The 17,568-nt window shown below is 41.7% G+C and overlaps 1 protein-coding gene across 1 annotated transcript in view; it reads right to left on the reverse strand.

Annotated features, from left to right (window-relative positions):
* Nucleotides 1-15,711: 15,711 nt before the first annotated feature.
* Nucleotides 15,712-17,568, reverse strand: part of LOC105981447 (chromosome unknown open reading frame, human C20orf196) — a 125,106-nt gene continuing 123,249 nt past the window's right edge. Inside the window, exon 5 of the mRNA XM_013010637.1 lies at nucleotides 15,712-16,292. Within this exon, the coding sequence (XP_012866091.1) occupies nucleotides 15,850-16,292 (443 nt within the window). The 3' untranslated portion in view covers nucleotides 15,712-15,849. The remainder of the gene's footprint in view (nucleotides 16,293-17,568) is intronic.

Genomic DNA, 17,568 nt, shown 5'->3' on the forward strand with positions numbered 1-17,568 from the left:
GGCTGAGATCTGAGGCTGGCAGTTCAAAGTCAGCTGGGTAGGGAAGTCCACAAGACTCTTATCTCAATAAACTACCAAAGATCTGGAAGTGGAGCTGTGGCTCAAGTGGTCAAGCACTAGCTTTGAGCAAAAGAAGCTCAGGGGCAGTGTCCAAGTCCTGAGCTCAAGCCCTGGGACTGGCACAAAATAAATAAATAAAATAACATGGCTTCATTTTTACGATAGGAGTTGTTGAGCTGGCTGTACCATGAAGCTGAACAGAAAATTTGAGTATGGAGTAGATTCATGTCATGATCAGTTTTACCCAACACTGGCCCATGTTTAGATTTCATAGAACATTCAGAAATTTTCTACCAGGGAAGGAAGGCTAATAATAAGCTAATAGTTAAACAGTGACCCTGCTTTATCAGCTAAAAAGGGCAAATCCTGTTATCTCAGCTGTGAGTTGGGAATTTGAGGCTGGTAGGCTGTGTTAGGCCATTAAGGCTATCCTGTGTTATGTAGAGAGAGGGAGAGAGATTATGTCTCAAAAATGCAAATGAATAGTTGAGTAGAGCTCTGATGTAAGAGAAGGGGTGCAGTGGTCTGAAGGGTCAGGGGAAAGGCATATGGAAAGGGCAGAATATCTGGCTTCTGCTTGGTTAGATGAGTGTGGGCAGTGCTTCACCTCGTTAGTATTAAGGAGCCTGGGAGGCTTCTGTGGAGGAGTTGGGAACCTCAGTGATTTGGGAACAATGTGTAGGAAAGGCTGGGACAGGAGAACCTTGAGGACATTAGATGAAAGCATGAAGCTGGTGATTGCAGGTAGGAAGGGAAAGGAATGACAAATGCCAGGGGTTTGTGGCTTTGTTTGTTTGACTTTAGATGAAAAACACATCAGTAAGCTAAGCCAGGCATGTTTTACAGATGAGGAAATGGAGGCACAGTATGCTCAAGTACACACAATGACAAAATGTCAGAGTCAAAACCACACCAGGAAGTCTGGCTCCCGTGTTTCATCTTTAAACCACCACTCAATGCTGTAAGACAGTAAAATATTTAGAAGTAAAAGTCACAATGAAGCCTGGCACCTGTGGCTCACACCTATAATCCTAGCTACTCACGAGGCTGAGATCTCAGGATCAAGATTAAAGCCAGTCCAGCAGGAAAGTCTGTGAGATTCTCATCTTCAATTAACTACCTAAGAGTCGGGAGTGGCTCTGTGGCTCAAGTGGTAGCGTGCTAGCCTTGAGCATAAATCCTCAGGGACAGTGCCCAGGCCCTGAGTTCAAGCCCCAGGACTGGCACAAAAATAAAAATCATAGTAAATCCAAACTGTGTCCAACCTAAGTGAAATGTGAGTGTCAGATACCCAGAGAGAATATTAGCCTGTGGGAAAGCATCTATACTTGGATTTTTAAGATACATGTTGTCAGTTGTTTGCTAGTTTTGAATTGTGATCCTGAGACCTCAGCTTCCTGGGTAGCTAGGATTATAGGTGTGAGCTACCAGCATCTGGCTCACCTTTTTTTTTAAATTAATTTTTTAAAAATATATTGAGACAGGGTTTTACTATGTAATCCATGCTGGTTCCAAATTCAAGATCCTTCTGCCTCTACCTCCCAAGTGCTAGGATTACAGGCAGTTTTTGCATACGTTTAGATTAGTAATAGGGATCCTGTACATTCTTTTTTTTTTTTTTGTAGGTTGTAGGGCTTGAACTCCGGGCCTGGGCACTGTCCCTGAGCTCTTCAGATCAAGGCTAGTGCTCTACCACTTGAGCCAAAGCACCACTTCAGGCTTTTTCTGTGTATGGAGTGCTGAGGAATTGAACCCAGGGCCTCCTGCATATGAGGCAAACACTCTACCACTGAGCCACTTTCCCAGCCCCTGTACATTCTGTACTCACTTTGCTCAATGATGGAAAACTATAGCATAATATCACAACGAGGACATAGCCATTGACACAAACAGATTTTATTCAGGTTTCTCCATTTGACTTGAACCCATTTGTGAATCCAACTACAATTTTGTCATCTGTGAAGGTTTTTTATATCACCCCTATGCAGAACAGTCATGTTAAATAATTGTAAGGTTTCATTTTATTGATATTTTATAGAATAATTTGGTCTTGTTAGTTTTCATTGATTTTCCACACATCTGTTTTTTCCTCAGGTTCATTGGTGTCTGATCTTATTTGCATTGTTTCTTATATTTGACTTACTTTAAGTTTATTTTTCTCTTCCTCTCACTTTTTTTTTTCTTCTGGTTGAGGGCCTGGGTGCTGTCCCTGAGCTCTTCTTGCTCATGGTTAGTGCTCTACCACTTTGAGCCACAGTGTCCCTTCCAATTTTCTGGTGGCTAATTGGAGATGATTCTCAAGGACTTTCCTGTCTTGTCTGGCTTTGAACCACAATCCTCAGATCTCAGCCTCCTGAGTAGCTAGGATGACAGGCATGAACCACCAGTGATTGGCTTCCTCTCATTTCTTTTTTTTTTTGGGGGGGGGTCCGGTCGTGGGGCCTGAACTCTGGGCCTGGGCGCTGTCCCTCAGCTCTTCAGCTCAAGGCTAGCGCTCTACCACTTGAGCCACAGCGCCACTTCCGGCTTTTTTCTTTTTGCTTATGTAGTGCTGAGGAATTGAACCCAGGGCCTCAGGCATGCAAGGCAAGTGCTCTACCACTGAGCCACCTTCCCAGCCCCTAATAGCTGTAATTTGTAAATTAGGAAACTCAGGTCTAGAGAGGCTGAGTGACTTGCCCGACAAGTCACTCAGTCAAACATCTTGTCTCCAAACCCTAGTGTCTTGTGTATTAGCTATGTCCTGGGTCCAAAAGATGGGAGCAAAGGGAAGCAGAGGAACTGGACAAAAGCAAATCATGATTAGTTTCGTGTGGGCTGGGGATGTGGCTTAGTGGTAGAGTGCTTGCCTAGCATGAATGAAGCCCTGGGTTTAATTCCTCAATATCATACAAACAGAAAAAAAAACGGAAGTGGCACTGTGGCTCAAAGGGTAGAGAGCCAGCCTTGAGCAAAAGTGCCTAGGCCATGAGTCTAAGCCCCGGGACTGGAAAAAAAAAGTCGTGTGTGTGTGTGTGTGTGTGTGTGTGTACACCTTTTAAGACAAAGGAGAGTTGTAATTATATGAGAGACAAAGGGGAGAACAAAGCAGAGGGCTGAGGTTACAGGATGGTGGGGAGAGGTGGTGAGGGTTAAGCATGATTGCTTAACCCTGGCTGTAGGGTACATTTTACACCCAAATATTCCCCGCAGCCTTTAGAGAACCTGTACTGTTAAAACAGTAAGGAAGATGCCCAGAGGAACTGGCAAAAGCAACTAAGAAACCTTCAGAATATAGAGAAGTTACGTTCTTCTGAAATAAGGAGGCTGCTTCAGGCATTTGATGCTAAGCCCCAGTGCTAAAGGAAGCAGAGAGAAAATAACCAAGGGCAAGAGTGCTAAATCTTGTCTTTGTGAACGCACCCACGCAGACAGCAATTGGAAAGCATTTGCTTGGGGGATTTGGAGTGTTCTTTGTTTGCTTGCTGGTAAAAACCAGTATCTCTGATGCACAGCTCTCAGAGGCTTAAGAGAAAGGCAAAGAAAGATTAAGGCCTGTGTGTTTCAAACAAGCCAAGAGGTCCACAAGCATATTTGATGTGAGAATCAGTTATGCTAAGGGACTCTCGTTAGAATGGCTGATATCTTCTTCCACTGAATGTGAGCTTGCTCATGAGCACTGAGTCCTCAAATACAACATGTCATGGAGTGGGCAGTTTTCCCTGAGGATAGACAGCCACACACGGGACCATGTGCTGTGAAGTGAGCTGAGAGCCCAGGACTGGAAGCAGGCAAAGAAATGAGTCCAAACACAGTAAAGAGTGAGCTGGTTTGACATTTATTTGGATGTTCATAAACCAAGCAGGGAACACAGTATGGGTTTGGGGGCTACTAGGTTTCTGTGCTTCATTTCCCAACCTGTAAAAGTGATTGGGTTTGAAATGATGATTGACACTTAGCAAGCACCCAACCATTCTGTCTTAAAACATGTCAGTTAGGAAAGCAGCCTATGGGCTGAGGCCACCACTAATCCAAGGGCAACAAGGAGGAGGGACAGGAGTACGCAACAAGGTCAGGTCTATATATATATATTTTTTTTTAATTTATTTTTATTTTTAATTTATTTTTATTTTTTTGTGAACACACTGTACAGAGGGGTTACAATTACATGGGCAGGTTAATGCGTACATTTCTTATCAAGCATTGCAGCCTCCTCCTTTGTTTACCCTTCACATCCCTTCCCAGCCTCCCCACCTCCACCCAATCCTCCCCGCTTCCCCCCTCCACCAACATTGTAAAGCTCGTTTTCAACATGACTTGTACTTCTCATTGTTGCAACAGGTCCACCTTAAACAACTTCTTTTTCCCCATCTCCTCTACAAGTTATACTGACATCAAATATAGTGAAAGCAGGGGTTATACTGTGGGGGAGGGACATACAAAGCTACAAAGAGATAATCTTATAAATGCATTAGAAACACATGCATGAAAGAAAAAAAACACTAAAATACATATCTAAGGGTTCATTTTCCTAATATCACATTATCTGACCTTTTCCGCTTGACTCATACATATACTAGATATTGCAAATAAGGGAAACCATGGGACCTATGTTTCTTTGGGCCTGGCTTACTTCACTTAATACAATTTTTTCCAAGTTTTTCCATTTCCTAACAAATGGGGCAATGTCATTCTTTCTGATGGAGGCATAGAATTCCATTGTGTATATATACCACATTTTCTTGATCCATTCATCTACTGAAGGGCGTCTGGGCTGGTTCCATATCTTAGCTATGGTAAATAATGCTGCAATAAACATAGTTGTGCTGGTAGCTTTAGTGTGGTCTTGTTTGTAAACATTTGGGTAAATGCCCAAAAGTGGGATTGCTGGGTCATAGGGGAGTTCTATGTGAAGTCTTTTGAGGAACCTCCATACTGCTTTCCAAAGTGGTTGAACAAGTTTACATTCCCACCAACAATGAAGTAAGGTTCCTTTCTGTCCACATCCCCTCCAGCATCTGTTGTTATTAGAGTTCTTGATTTTTGCCGTTCTTTCTGGGGTGAGGTGATATCTCAATGTTGTTTTGATTTGCATTTCTTTTATGGCTAGGGATGTTGAACATTTCTTCATGTGTCTATTGGCCATCCTTCTTTCTTCTTCAGAGAAGTTTCTCTTTAAGTCTTTCGCCCACTTATTTATTGGGCAGTTGTTTCTTTGAGGATTTGTTGTTGGGGGGGTTAATTTTTTTCTTTTCTTTCATTTTTATATGCTTTTTATTGTAAAAATAGTGTACAGAGGGGTTACAGTTACAAGAGTAAGGTAATGAGTACATTTCCTATCCAGCATTGTTACCTCTTCCTTTGTTTTTCCCCTACCATCCCTTCCCTCCCCCAACTCCCCACCCCCACCCCTACCCCCACCCCTGGAAGTTGTAAATTTCAATTTCAACATACTGTAAAATTTATATACAAGATGCAAGGTACCAAAATCAAATACAGTGAAAACAGGAGTTATACCATTGCGGGGGGGGGGGGAGGACATACAAGAGAAACAAAAAAAAAATCACACAGTACATTTTAAACATGTTAAAAACAATAGCAAGAAAGAAAAAAAAACACTGTGTCCCTATCTTGGGGTTCACTTCACTTAACTTCATCTTATATGGTCATATGTACATAGCTTTTGGCCTTTTCTGCTTGTCCTACACATGTACTAGTTATTGCAAATAAGGGAAACCATGGGACCTATGTTTCTTTGGGCCTGGCTTACTTCACTTAATACCATTTGTTCCAAGTCTTTCCATTTCCTAACAAATGGGGCAATGCCATTTTTTCTGATTGAGGTATAGAATTCCATTGTATAAATATGGGGGTTTAATTTTTTGAGTTCCAAGTATATTTTAGATATGAGACCCTTGTCCGTTGTATGGCTAGTAAAGATCTTCTCCCAATCCGTGGGCTTTCTATTGATCTTGCTAGCTATGTCATTTGCCCTGCAGAAGCTCTGCAACTTTATGCAATCCCATTTGTCCAACCTTTCTTTGATTTGTTGTGTTTCCGGGTCTCTATTCAGAAAATTTCGGCCTGAGCCAAGGAGACCTAGGGTTTCTCCTATTCCATCCTGTAATGTTTTCAGAGTGTCTGCTTTGACTTCAAGGTCTTTGATCCATTTGGAGTTGATTCTGGTGCAGGGTGATATATAAGGATCTAGCTTTAGTTTTCTACATGTAGTTAACCAATTTTGCCATCACCATTTACTGAAGAGGCTGTCTTTCTTCCATTCTATTCTTATCGAAGATTAGATGGCTATAGGTCTGTAGGTTCATTTCTGGGTTTTCAATTCTATTCCATTGGTCCTGAGGTCTGTTCTTATGCCAATACCAAGCTATTTTGATTACTATGGCTTTATAGTAGAGTTTGAAATTTGGTATTGATATTCCTCCAGCAGTGTTCTTTCCATTGAGGAGCGTTAGGTCTCTATTTTTTAATTGTTCAGCTCCTTACTTAATTACAAAGGTGATGTCCACTTTCCTGTTAGAGGGCACATCTCTGTCAAGACCAGATAGAACCCAATATTACAACTTAAAAAAAAATCAAACACATAAATTGAAAAATGGCAACAACTTTTTAAAACTCTGGATCTTCATGATACACTGGGTGGTTGTTCATATTTATTGCCAATTTGCATTTCTTCTATGAAATACCTCTTCCTTCTTTTTTGTTTTGTTTGGGTCCGGTCGTGGGGCCTGAACTCTGGGCTTGGGCGCTGTCCCTCAGCTCTTCAGCTCAAGGCTAGTGCTCTACCACTTGCGCCACAGCGCCACTTCTGGCTTTTTTCTTTTTGCTTATGTGGTGCATGAGGAATCGAACCCAGGGCCTCATGCATGCAAGGCAAGCTCTACCACTGAGCCCCCTTCCCAGACCCTGAAATACCTCTTCCTTCTACGAGGTCATTTACACACTAAAAAAAATTATCTTTAGCTAGGCACTGGTGTCTCACGCTTGTAATCCTATCTACTCAGGAGACTGAGATGTGAGGATTAAGGTTCAAAGCCAGCCCAAGCAGGAAAGACTGTGCGACTCTGATCTCCAATAAACCACCAGAAAACTGTGGCTCAAGGGGTAGAGTGCTAACCTTGAGCTGAAGAGCTGAGGGATAGCGCCCAGGCTCAGAGTTCAAGTCTTACAACTGGCCAAAAAAAAATTTTAAGTAGCTATACAAAGGAGTTTCGATCCAACGTGACAATCTATGAGTACAATACATTTGTCATATCTGCTTTATCTTATTTCTAGTTGAAAGGAAATTATTAAGATGCTTTGTCCTAAATACTTCAGTATTCATCTATTCAAAAGAAATAAGTATAAACTCTTGAAAAGCCACAACACAACTGGCTGTGGAAGGCGGCGTGGCCTGGAAGACTGAATGGTCTCCATTCTCCACCCTCATCTGCACAACCCTGTTCCTTCATTGCCTCACCTGGCCCAGGCCTCAGTTCCATCTCAGAAGCTGTCACTGAATGTTCTAGATTGTTCCTTTTCATTCATCCAACAGAGTTTGCCAAAAGTTCTAAGTATAGGAGCTATGGCCTCCTAGTCATAATTTTAGCCACGTTAGCTGGCCTTTTAAATGAAGTTCTTAAAACATTAAAAAAAAAAAAAAGAGGGCTGGGAAGGTGGCTCAGTGGTAGAGCGCTTGCCTTGCATGCCTGAGGCCCTGGATTCGATTCCTCAGCACCATATAAGCAGAAAAAAAAGCCAGAAGTGGTGCTGTGGCTCAAGTGGTAGAGCGCTAGCCTTGAGCTAAAGAGCTGAGGGACAGCGCCCAGGCCCAGAGTTCAAGCCCCACGACTGGACCAAAACAAAAAAAAAAAAAAAAAAAGAAAGAAAGAAAAACCACAGCACAATCATCCAGAAAACCAGAAGTGGTGCTGTAGCTCAAAGTGGGAGAGTACTAGCCTTGAGCACAACAGCTCAGGTATAGTGCCCAGGCCCTGAGTTCAAACCCTACAACTGACAACAAACAAACAACAAACAACTCACCTCCACTGTCACCTGTAACTTTCATAGTATTATTATTATTTTTTTTGGGTCCGGTCGTGGGGCCTGAACTCTGGGCCTGGGCACTGTCCCTCAGCTCTTCAGCTCAAGGTTAGCGCTCTACCACTTGAGCCACAGCGCCACTTCCGGCTTTTTTCTTTTTGCTTATGTAGTGGTGAGGAATCGAACCCCGGGCCTCAGGCATGCAAGGCAAGCACTCTACCACTGAGCCGCCTTCCCAGCCCCCATAGTATTATTTTTTTACACTTAAATATTTAATCCATCTGGCATTTATTTTGCACACAATGTGAGGTAGAGCTTTTACCATTTAATAAATACTTTTGAAAATTTTTATTCTATTGTAAAAATGCTGTACAGAGACAGGTTACAGTTACATGAGTAAGGCACTGAGTACATTTCTTGTTGAGCATTGTTACCCCCTTCCCTTGTTTTCTCCCACTATCCCTTCCCTCCACCACCTCCCTCATCCCTCCCCCCATCCCTGAAGTTGTTAAGTTCATTTCCAATATGCTGTCTTGAGGGTATCATTGTTGCAATGGGTCACCCTGTGTCCTTGTTTCAGCATTTTGTTATTCCCTTCCCCTCCCCAAATTAGAAAAATGTATATACAAGATGCAAGGTATCAAAATTAAGTACAGTGACAACAGGGGATATGCTATAAGGGGAAGAACATACAAAGGAAACAAAAAAATCACATAGTACATTTAAAACAGCAACAACAAAGAAAGACCTCTTGTGTCCATCTCTTTTTTGCTTAGCACCATCTTATATGGTTGTATGTACATAGCTTTTTATCTTTTCTGTTTGTCTGGTAGGATTATCCTAGATGTATACTAGTTATTGCAAATAAGGGAAACCATGGGATCTATGTTTCTTTGGTCCGGCTTACTTCTCTTAATCCTCAAAGAAACAACTGCCCAATTAATAAGTGGGCTAAAGACTTAAAGAGAGAGTTCTCTGAAAAGGAAATAAGAGGCCAATAGACACATGAAGAAGTGCTCAATTTCTCTAGATACAAATGAAATGCAAATCAAAACAACACTGAGACTCTACCTCACCACGGTTAGAATAGCTATAACCAAGAAATCTAATAACAACAGATGCTGGAAGGGATGTGCCAAAAGGGAACCCTACTGCATTGTTGGTGGGATTGTAAACTTGTTCAACCACTTTAGAAAGCAGTATGGAGGTTCCTCAAAAGACTCCACATAGAGCTCCCCTATGACCCAGCAATCCCACTTCTGGGCATTTATCCAAACAATCACAAATAAGGCCATACTAAGGCTACCAGCACAACTATGTTTATTACAGCATTATTTACCATGGCTAAGATATGGAACCAACTCAGATGTCCCTCAGTAGATGAATGGATCAAGACAATGTGAGATATGAGACCCTTGTCCGTTGTATGGCTAGTGAAGGGTTTCTCCCAATAGGTAGGATTTCTATTGATCTTGCCAGCTATGTCCTTTGCCATGCAGAAACTCTGCAGTTTCATGCAATCCCATTTGTCCAACCTTTCTTTGATTTGTTGTGTTTCTGGGTCTTTATTAAGAAATTTTTGGCCTGTGCCAAGGAACCTTAGAGTTTCTCCTATTCCTTCCTGTAATGGTTTCATGGGGATTGAACTCTGGGCCTGGGAGCTGTCTCTCAGTTCTTCAGCTCAAGACAAGCACTCTACCACTTGAGCCACAGTGCCACTTCTGGTTCTCTGGTGGTTTATTGGAGATAAGAGTCTTATGGACTTTCCTGCCCGGGCTGGCTTTGAACCGTGATCCTCAGATCCCAGCCACTGGTGCCTGGCTCCTTCCTGTAATGTTTTCAGGGTGTCTACTTTGACTTCCAGGTCTTTGATCCATTTGGAGTTGATTTTGGGGCAGCGTGATATATAAGAATCTAGCTTTAGTTTTCTACAAGCAGAAAAGGTCAAAAGCTATGTATATATGGCTATATAAGATGATGTTAAGTGAAATGAACCCCAAGATAGGGACACAAGTGGTTTTTCTTTCTTGTTATTGTTTTTAACATATTTTAAAATGTCCTATGTGATTTTTTTTGTTTATCTTGTAGGTTCTTCCCCCATGGAAAACCCCTGTTTTCACTGTATTTGATGTCGGTGCCCTGCATCTTATATATACATTTTTCTAATTTGGGGAGGGGAAGGGAAATAACAAAATGCTGAACTAAGGATACAGGTTGACCCATTGGAATAATAAGATGTACAAGACACTATGTTGAAAATGAACTTTATAACTTGGGGAGGGGGGGAGGGAGGAGTTGGGAAAGTGGAGAGGGAAGGAAAGGTAGGGGAAAAACAAAGGAGGAGGTAACAATGCTTGATAAGAAATGTACTCACTCATTACCTTACTCATGTAACTGTAACCCCTCTGTACAGTATTTTTAGAATAAAAAACATTAAAAAAAGAATTTAAATAAAATTTAAAAAGTAAAAAAAGAACATGTGAGTGTATATATATATATATACACATACACACACACACACACACACACACACACACATATATATTCTATGCCTCCATCAGAAAGAATGACACTGCCCCATTTGTTAGGAAATGGAAAGACTTGGAAAAAATTATATTAAGTGAAATCTTATAGTTTCTTGGACCAGTGACATGAGATACTCTTTAGAGAAGTCAGGCAGCAAGGTACAGCTCCTTTCAATCAGCCACAAGTTCATGTTCATGAGAGGAAACAACCAGCTCTTCAGTGCCTTGTGTTGCTAAGCTACGATGTCTGGCAGGTTATGTACATTCAACGCATTTTTCACTTACAATATATTCAATGGGTTACCAAGACCACATCATAAACTGAGGAGCATGTGTGTATTTTCTCCTAACTTCCCTTTCCTATCCAATGCCAGTTTGTCTCTTTGGCTGTCTTTTTAATAATTTAAAATATGATAAGAATGCTGGTTTATAAAGGAAAAATATCTGTTGTATAAGTTCCAAGTGTTTTTCCTACTTTTTTTCTTTTTGCCAGTCATGGGGCTTGAACTCTGGGCCTGGGAGCTGTCCCTGAGCTCAAGGCAATCTCTGTAGCACTTGAGCCACAGCACCTCCTCCAGTTTTCTGGTGGTTTATTGGAGATAAGAGTCTCACGGACTTTCCTGCCCAGGCTGGCGTGATCCTTAGATCTCGGCCTCCTGAGTAGCTAGACAGGCATGAGCCACCAGCCCAGTTTTATTTTTCCTACTTTTGATCTTGTTATGGCCTTACATATGTAAGAAGAAGTTATATGTTTTTAAGCAGCTGATTTCATTGCATTTTTCATCAGCTTTAGTTTGTTGTGTTTTTCTTTAAAAGATCCTTATTCTAGCCTCTTTCTCTCTGTGCATATACACATACATAGGTATGTATATGCAATATATATAAATATATCATCCATATTTTAGTTAACATTTTCTATTATTTCAATTTTTTACTTTGAAATCTTCAATTTATCTAGAATTCATATTGATATAAAATGAAGACTCTGGCCTTTTTTACTCTTTCCTCTTTAGTGAGGAGTTAATTATCCTAACTCACTTTGCTAAAATTTCTTACCTTTTCCTGTAGATTCTGTTATTATCATCATTATTATTATTATTCAGTTTTAGGGATCAAATCCAAGAGGTGTACATGCTAGGTGAGTGTTCTAGCACTGAGCTATAGCCCTAGCCAACCATTTGAAAAGCCAACCATCACCCCACACTGTCTTTATATGCATTTACATGTATCTGTTTAAGGACGGATTGTTTTATCTTCGATGAATCTATTTCTGTTCTGTTGCTGCTTCAATTATGGTGGGGTTAAAATTTTTTTTTGGGGGGGTCTGGTCGTTGGCCTGAACTCTGGATCTGGGCGCTGTCCCTCAGCTCTTCAGCTCAAGGCTAGCACTCTATCACTTGAGCCACAGTGCCATTTCTGTTTTTTTCTGCTTATGTGGTGCTGAGGAATCGAACCCAGGGCCTCATGCATGCAAGGCAAGCACTCTACCACTGAGCCACCTTCCCAGCCCCCAATATTTTCATTTTTGATAAGGGTAGTTTTATCTTCTTGATTTTCTGCTCATTTAGGCATGGCTTGTTTTTTAAAAATAATTTGTGTTGTGGCTGTAGGATAGAGAGGGAAAGGTAGATATGAGTTAATCCAATGGAATCACCTTGCAGAAGTCAAGGGGTAGGGTCATGGAGACTATAGGATGGAATGGATCAAATCTATTCCATTGTATTCCCAATCTCAGTCATTTCAGGGTATAGAATTTTAGTTTTTGAAATATCTATATGTTACCTGCTCTATTATTTTTTTCAGTCTACTTTAAATGTATTTAATATTCCTGTTATGCTTATCCTACACAGCATGTGTGAAAGCATGGATTAGTGGCAATAGTTGTATTTTTCTAACACATCAAATGAATCAGTTAGCAATTAAACATTGTCCATGTGATGCCTAAAGTGGTCTTATGGGCTACCAGAACCTTGAGAAAATGTATCTGGACACACTGCTCTTCTAAATTCTGCACAGAAAAGCCTTCCTTGAAGAAGGCCCGAGGGTTGCATAGCAACACCTACAGCTCAGGCAGGATACAGGTTGCATAGGTAGCTTTGGTTAATCCACTCAAACAATGTAAGCACTTTCCACTGTATTTATTATTCAACAAATGATTTTTAAAATGTTTTAAGTATTGCTATTTTTTTGTGTGGGCTAATTACTGCTACTATGGTCTGTTTCATGTACCCTTAAAAAGGTTAGACAAAGACATGGAGTAGCTCAGTGGAAAAGTGCAGGCTTAGCATGTCCAAGGCCCCAAATTTTGAAAATAAACTAATGAATCATACTATACAAATTTAAAATATTTCAAAGAGTTTGATGTTTCTCTAAGGAAACTCACCAAGGCCCTGGAAGGTCTGAAAAGAGCCTCAGATTATATCATAGGCCACTCACAATGTTCAGGACATGATAAGACCTCCCAGAATTTATCTGTAGGCTGGAATTGATAATAATGCCAAAGGCCAAATCCTCCATAGCCTTATCTTCTAGTCTTTATTAAAGGTTCACAGAGATAAATGGAAAATGTTATCCTATCCTCACAGAGATCTAATTAAGGAACTCCTCTGTAGGGAATCAAATATCTTGTTCTGACCTGTCAAAAGCACTTACTCAGATGAAAGTAAGTATACAGCAAACAGTTTTACCCAAAGGTAATTCTGGCTTTTAGTCTTTCACATTCTCAACTTTCAGGGTCCACGCTGAGCACTGCCAACATTGATGTTAATGAAGGTTACAGGTTTGTTGACAGTAAAATCTCCCCTGGGAAATGGATGCTGCTACTTCAATCTCAACATGGAATCCAAATGGCTTGTAGGTTTTGCCCAAGTTTATGTGTGCCTGTGTGCTAGTCCTGGGACTTGAACTCAGGGCCTGGATTCTTTCCTTGAGGATTTTTTGGTTCAAGGCTAGTGTTCTACAGCTCTACTTCCAGCTTTTAAAAAAAAAATTGTAAAAATAACCCAGATCTCTATTGTGGGTAGCCATGGAGACCAATTGCAAATATTTCATTGGTAAAATATATTAAAAAGAAAAATATTCTTCAAGGTCATCTAAGAATGCTTCACTTTCAACAAACAATCAATGAAACTACCAATTTTATTTAACCTGCAGGCTTTACTGGTTTCAGGATTATTTCCAGGGGAAAAAGGGGTGGCCATAGAATAGAAGTGGCAAATGATTACCTGTCAGAAGAGTCTTATTTTCTTGAGTACCTTTCCTCTCAAAAGCCTGTTCATTTCTAGCTTCCTATTGTGGAAGTTCCCTTCCACTAGTGCCTTTGCCCTTCAACTTGGAAGAGCTTCTTAACTCCAATTCTCCCTAAACCAAAATCGGAGTATGCTAACCTTTAAAAGGTTTCTCTGTGGACCAGAGTCCTCAAAGAGGGCACACTGCCTTTCAATGTGCACTTTTAGGATGTTTCATTTGCATAATCTGCTTTTTGGAAAGCTTCTGGAATCTTATGCCAATTGCATTTCACTTCAAGTTTCTCCAAATCTACTTGCCTGGTGTTGGCTGTCTTTCGCTGTTCCGCTCCCTCCCCCAAACAAGTGGTATGATTCTGTCAGTGGAATTTATGTAAGAATGATCTGAAGCTTCCAACTGCAGTTTCAGAGAACATAGTGCCAGGTGATGCAATGCTATCAACAGTCTCAAACCAGGGTTCAGGACATGACCTGTGGAGTGGAGCATCTGTCAGTGTAATCCTGAAGCAGCTATTTAAAGATCTCCCTGGCAAGGCAGAACACAGGCCCGGAGGATAGGGGAAGAATGGCAGCCAGGCCCTGCTCGGGGCAAGCACTTTCTGGAGGCAAGGACAGGGCAGAAGAAAAAAGTAATAAGAGGAAGGAGGATTCTATCTGAATAAGCTCTTTATTCTCATTTTTAATTGATTTACTTTATTGTTATTATAAATGTGATACAGAGGGATTACACTGACGTGAGTCAGGTAATGAGTACACTTCCTTTTGTACAGTGTCTTCTGTTCCCTCACCCGCTCCCAGTCCCTCCCTCCTGTCTCCACCCACAGGTGATAGTTCACTTTCATCAGTGTCCAGTGAGCTCCAGGGCTGCACTTTTCCACCCTTATCCCTTCTTCTTTTCTTCAAGCACAGATTGGCAAGGCCACTTTATGTCAGCTGAGCTTAGATACTTGGGTATGTGCCATGTATTTGTCTCCTTGCCTTTCACACTGTCATCTGATGGAGGTGTAGAAACCTTTTGAATCTGTGAATTTTAGCTGCTATTTTATGGCCCAAATATCCTTCTCATAGGCAGTTAATATAAATCAGGGAATTCTAGCTTTGAGGGTTGCTGATGATATGATTATGCTTTCTGTTGTTTTAGGACCTAAGTTCTCCATCACATCGTCTCCATTTTATAATTTGGTATAAGTCTTGACTCCACACACAGATTTATAGACTTAAAAAACTCATTTTCCAGCCAGATTCTGGTGGCTCATGCCTGTAATCCTAGCTACTCAGGAGGTTGAGACCTGAAGATCACAGTTCAAAGTCAGCCAGGGCAGACTCTTATCTCCAATTAAGCACCACAAAACTGGAAGTGGCGCTGTGGCTCAAGTGGTAGAGTGCTTGCCTTGAGCTGAAGAACTGAGCGATGGCACCCAGGCTCAGAGTTCAAGCCCCATGACTGACAAAAAATAAAGTGAGAGAGCGAGAGCAAGAGAGAGAGAGAGACAGAGACAGAGAGACAGAGACAGAGAGAGAGGAAGGAAGGAAGAAAGGAAGGAAGGAAGCAAGCAAGCAAGCAAACTCATTTCCCAGAGGCTTGTTCTCTTAGGTAGGGTTCTCCCAGGTGTAGATAGTGAGTAAAGGACTCAGATAAAAGACATTTATTAAGGAAAGGGTCCCTCAAGATACCCATAGATGACTAGGAAGAGGAGAAGGAGAAAAAGGAGGGCTGCTGACCTGTTTCCCAGGCACCCTGAGTATAGCCTGGGCTTTGGATTCCTAAACTAGCCAGCCAGGGCCTTGGTCAAGGCAAGTGGTGGGGAGTGGGTGACCACAGGGAACTTGTTATGAACTCATTGGCTCTATCTAGAACCAAGTCACAGGTGCCAGCCTTTAATTATAAACCACTTATCTTTGTCTGGGCTGGGGACAAACATTTGACAAGAGACCCCCAGGGATTCTGAGGGAGGCATCACATCATCTTCAGTACTGCTTGCTCTCAGCATCAGCACCAGTTATGGGTCTGTCATCACGCAGTGCTTCAAGAGATAACAAATGATATCTTTTGATAGCCCTGGGATGGGCTCTTCATCATCCAGAGAGATGTCTGCTGCTCCCAGAGGGTAGAAGTGTGCGTGCTTGGAATGTCTCTGCAAGGCTGAGTAGCCGTCCCGGTTGAAGATGACCTGTGCCATCTGGAAGCTGCGGAGGGCATATTTCTGGCTCTCCTGGTCCCTCAGTTCGGGGATTTTCTCAGACAGGTGCTGGCAGACAAACGCAGAGAGTGGATTCCCAGAGGCTGGCTGTGGATGTCCAAACACTTCATAGAATCTATCTAGGGCTTTCCGAAGCCCAGCATCCTCTTCATTGGCTTCTGCCTGGCCTTTCAAAGAAGGGTCTGGCCACAAGTCCTCAGAAGTCCAGGAGTTCTTCTGTTCACTATTCAGGTTACTGCTATCTGCAAGATAAAGCACATTCTGATATTTGAACACACAATGAAAAATATCAGAAAGCAAGACAAGAACAGATCATGTCCCTTTTTCAATTCAATACACATACTGCACCTGACTGACTGGCTACGGGCAAATCACCTAATTCTATCATCTGTCCTCACCACTCTGTGTGTGTCCAACAAGAATGTCCCACAACTCCAGGAAATAAAAATGAGGTTTTCTTTTGTTGTTGTTGCTGTTTTTGTTTTCTTTCCTTTTTATTCTGTCTGCTTCTTTATGCCCTTGGCGACATAAGGGGAGGGACAGAAACGAAGGGATACAGGGTGAACAAAAGCAGTAGTGGTATTCACTAGCACTATATTGAAAATGAACTCTACAACTGTGGGTAGAAGATGGTAGGGAAAAACAGGGAGAGAATAAGTGTGAGGAAAGGGGCGATGCTGTGCAAAAAGAAATACACTCTTTACCTGATTTATGTAACTGTAACCCTTCTTTACATCACCATTATAATAACAGTAAAAAAGAATGTCCTACTTGAATATTTCAGGGATTCTTAACCTGGGATCCCTATATTAAGTTCAGGATGGCTGTGGACTTAGATGAAAACCCTATTTATGGGCTGGGAAGGTGGCTCAGTGGTAGAGTGCTTGCCTTGCATGCATGAAGCCCTGGGTTCGATTCCTTAGCACTACATAAGAAAAAAAAAGCTGGAAGTGGCGCTGTGTCTCAAGTGGTAGAGTGCTAGCCTTGAGCTGAAGAGCTGAGGGACAGCGCCCAGGCCCAGAGTTCAAGCCCCATGACCGACAAAAAAAAAAAAAGATATATACATGTATATGTATATGTATATATATATACATATACATGTATATATCTTAAACTTAAGACTATGTTATGAACGGAATTGTGTTCCCATTAAATTTGTGTGCTAAAGCTCTAAACCCTTATGTGACTATGCTTAGAAAGGGCTTTTAGGAGGTAAATAAGGTTAGATGAAGTCCTAAGGAAAAGGTTCTCATCCAATAGGACCTATAACCTTATGGGGAAGAGATGGGGGAAGGAGAGGCAGACAGAGTCCATCTCTCCATGTGTAAAAAATGAGGCAAGACCATGAAGAAGGCTGTCTGTAAGTTGGGAGAAAAGTCCTCCCTTCTTGGGGCTGGGAAGGTGGCTCATTGGTAGAGCGCTTGCCTTGCATGCCCGAGGCCCTGGGTTCGATTCCTCAGCACCACATAAGCAAAAAGAAAAAAGCCGGAAGTGGCGCTGTGGCTCAAGTGGTAGAGC

Source organism: Dipodomys ordii, unplaced genomic scaffold (genome assembly GCF_000151885.1).
Source record: "Dipodomys ordii isolate 6190 unplaced genomic scaffold, Dord_2.0 Scaffold13, whole genome shotgun sequence".
In the NCBI taxonomy this organism is placed as follows: domain Eukaryota; kingdom Metazoa; phylum Chordata; class Mammalia; order Rodentia; family Heteromyidae; genus Dipodomys; species Dipodomys ordii.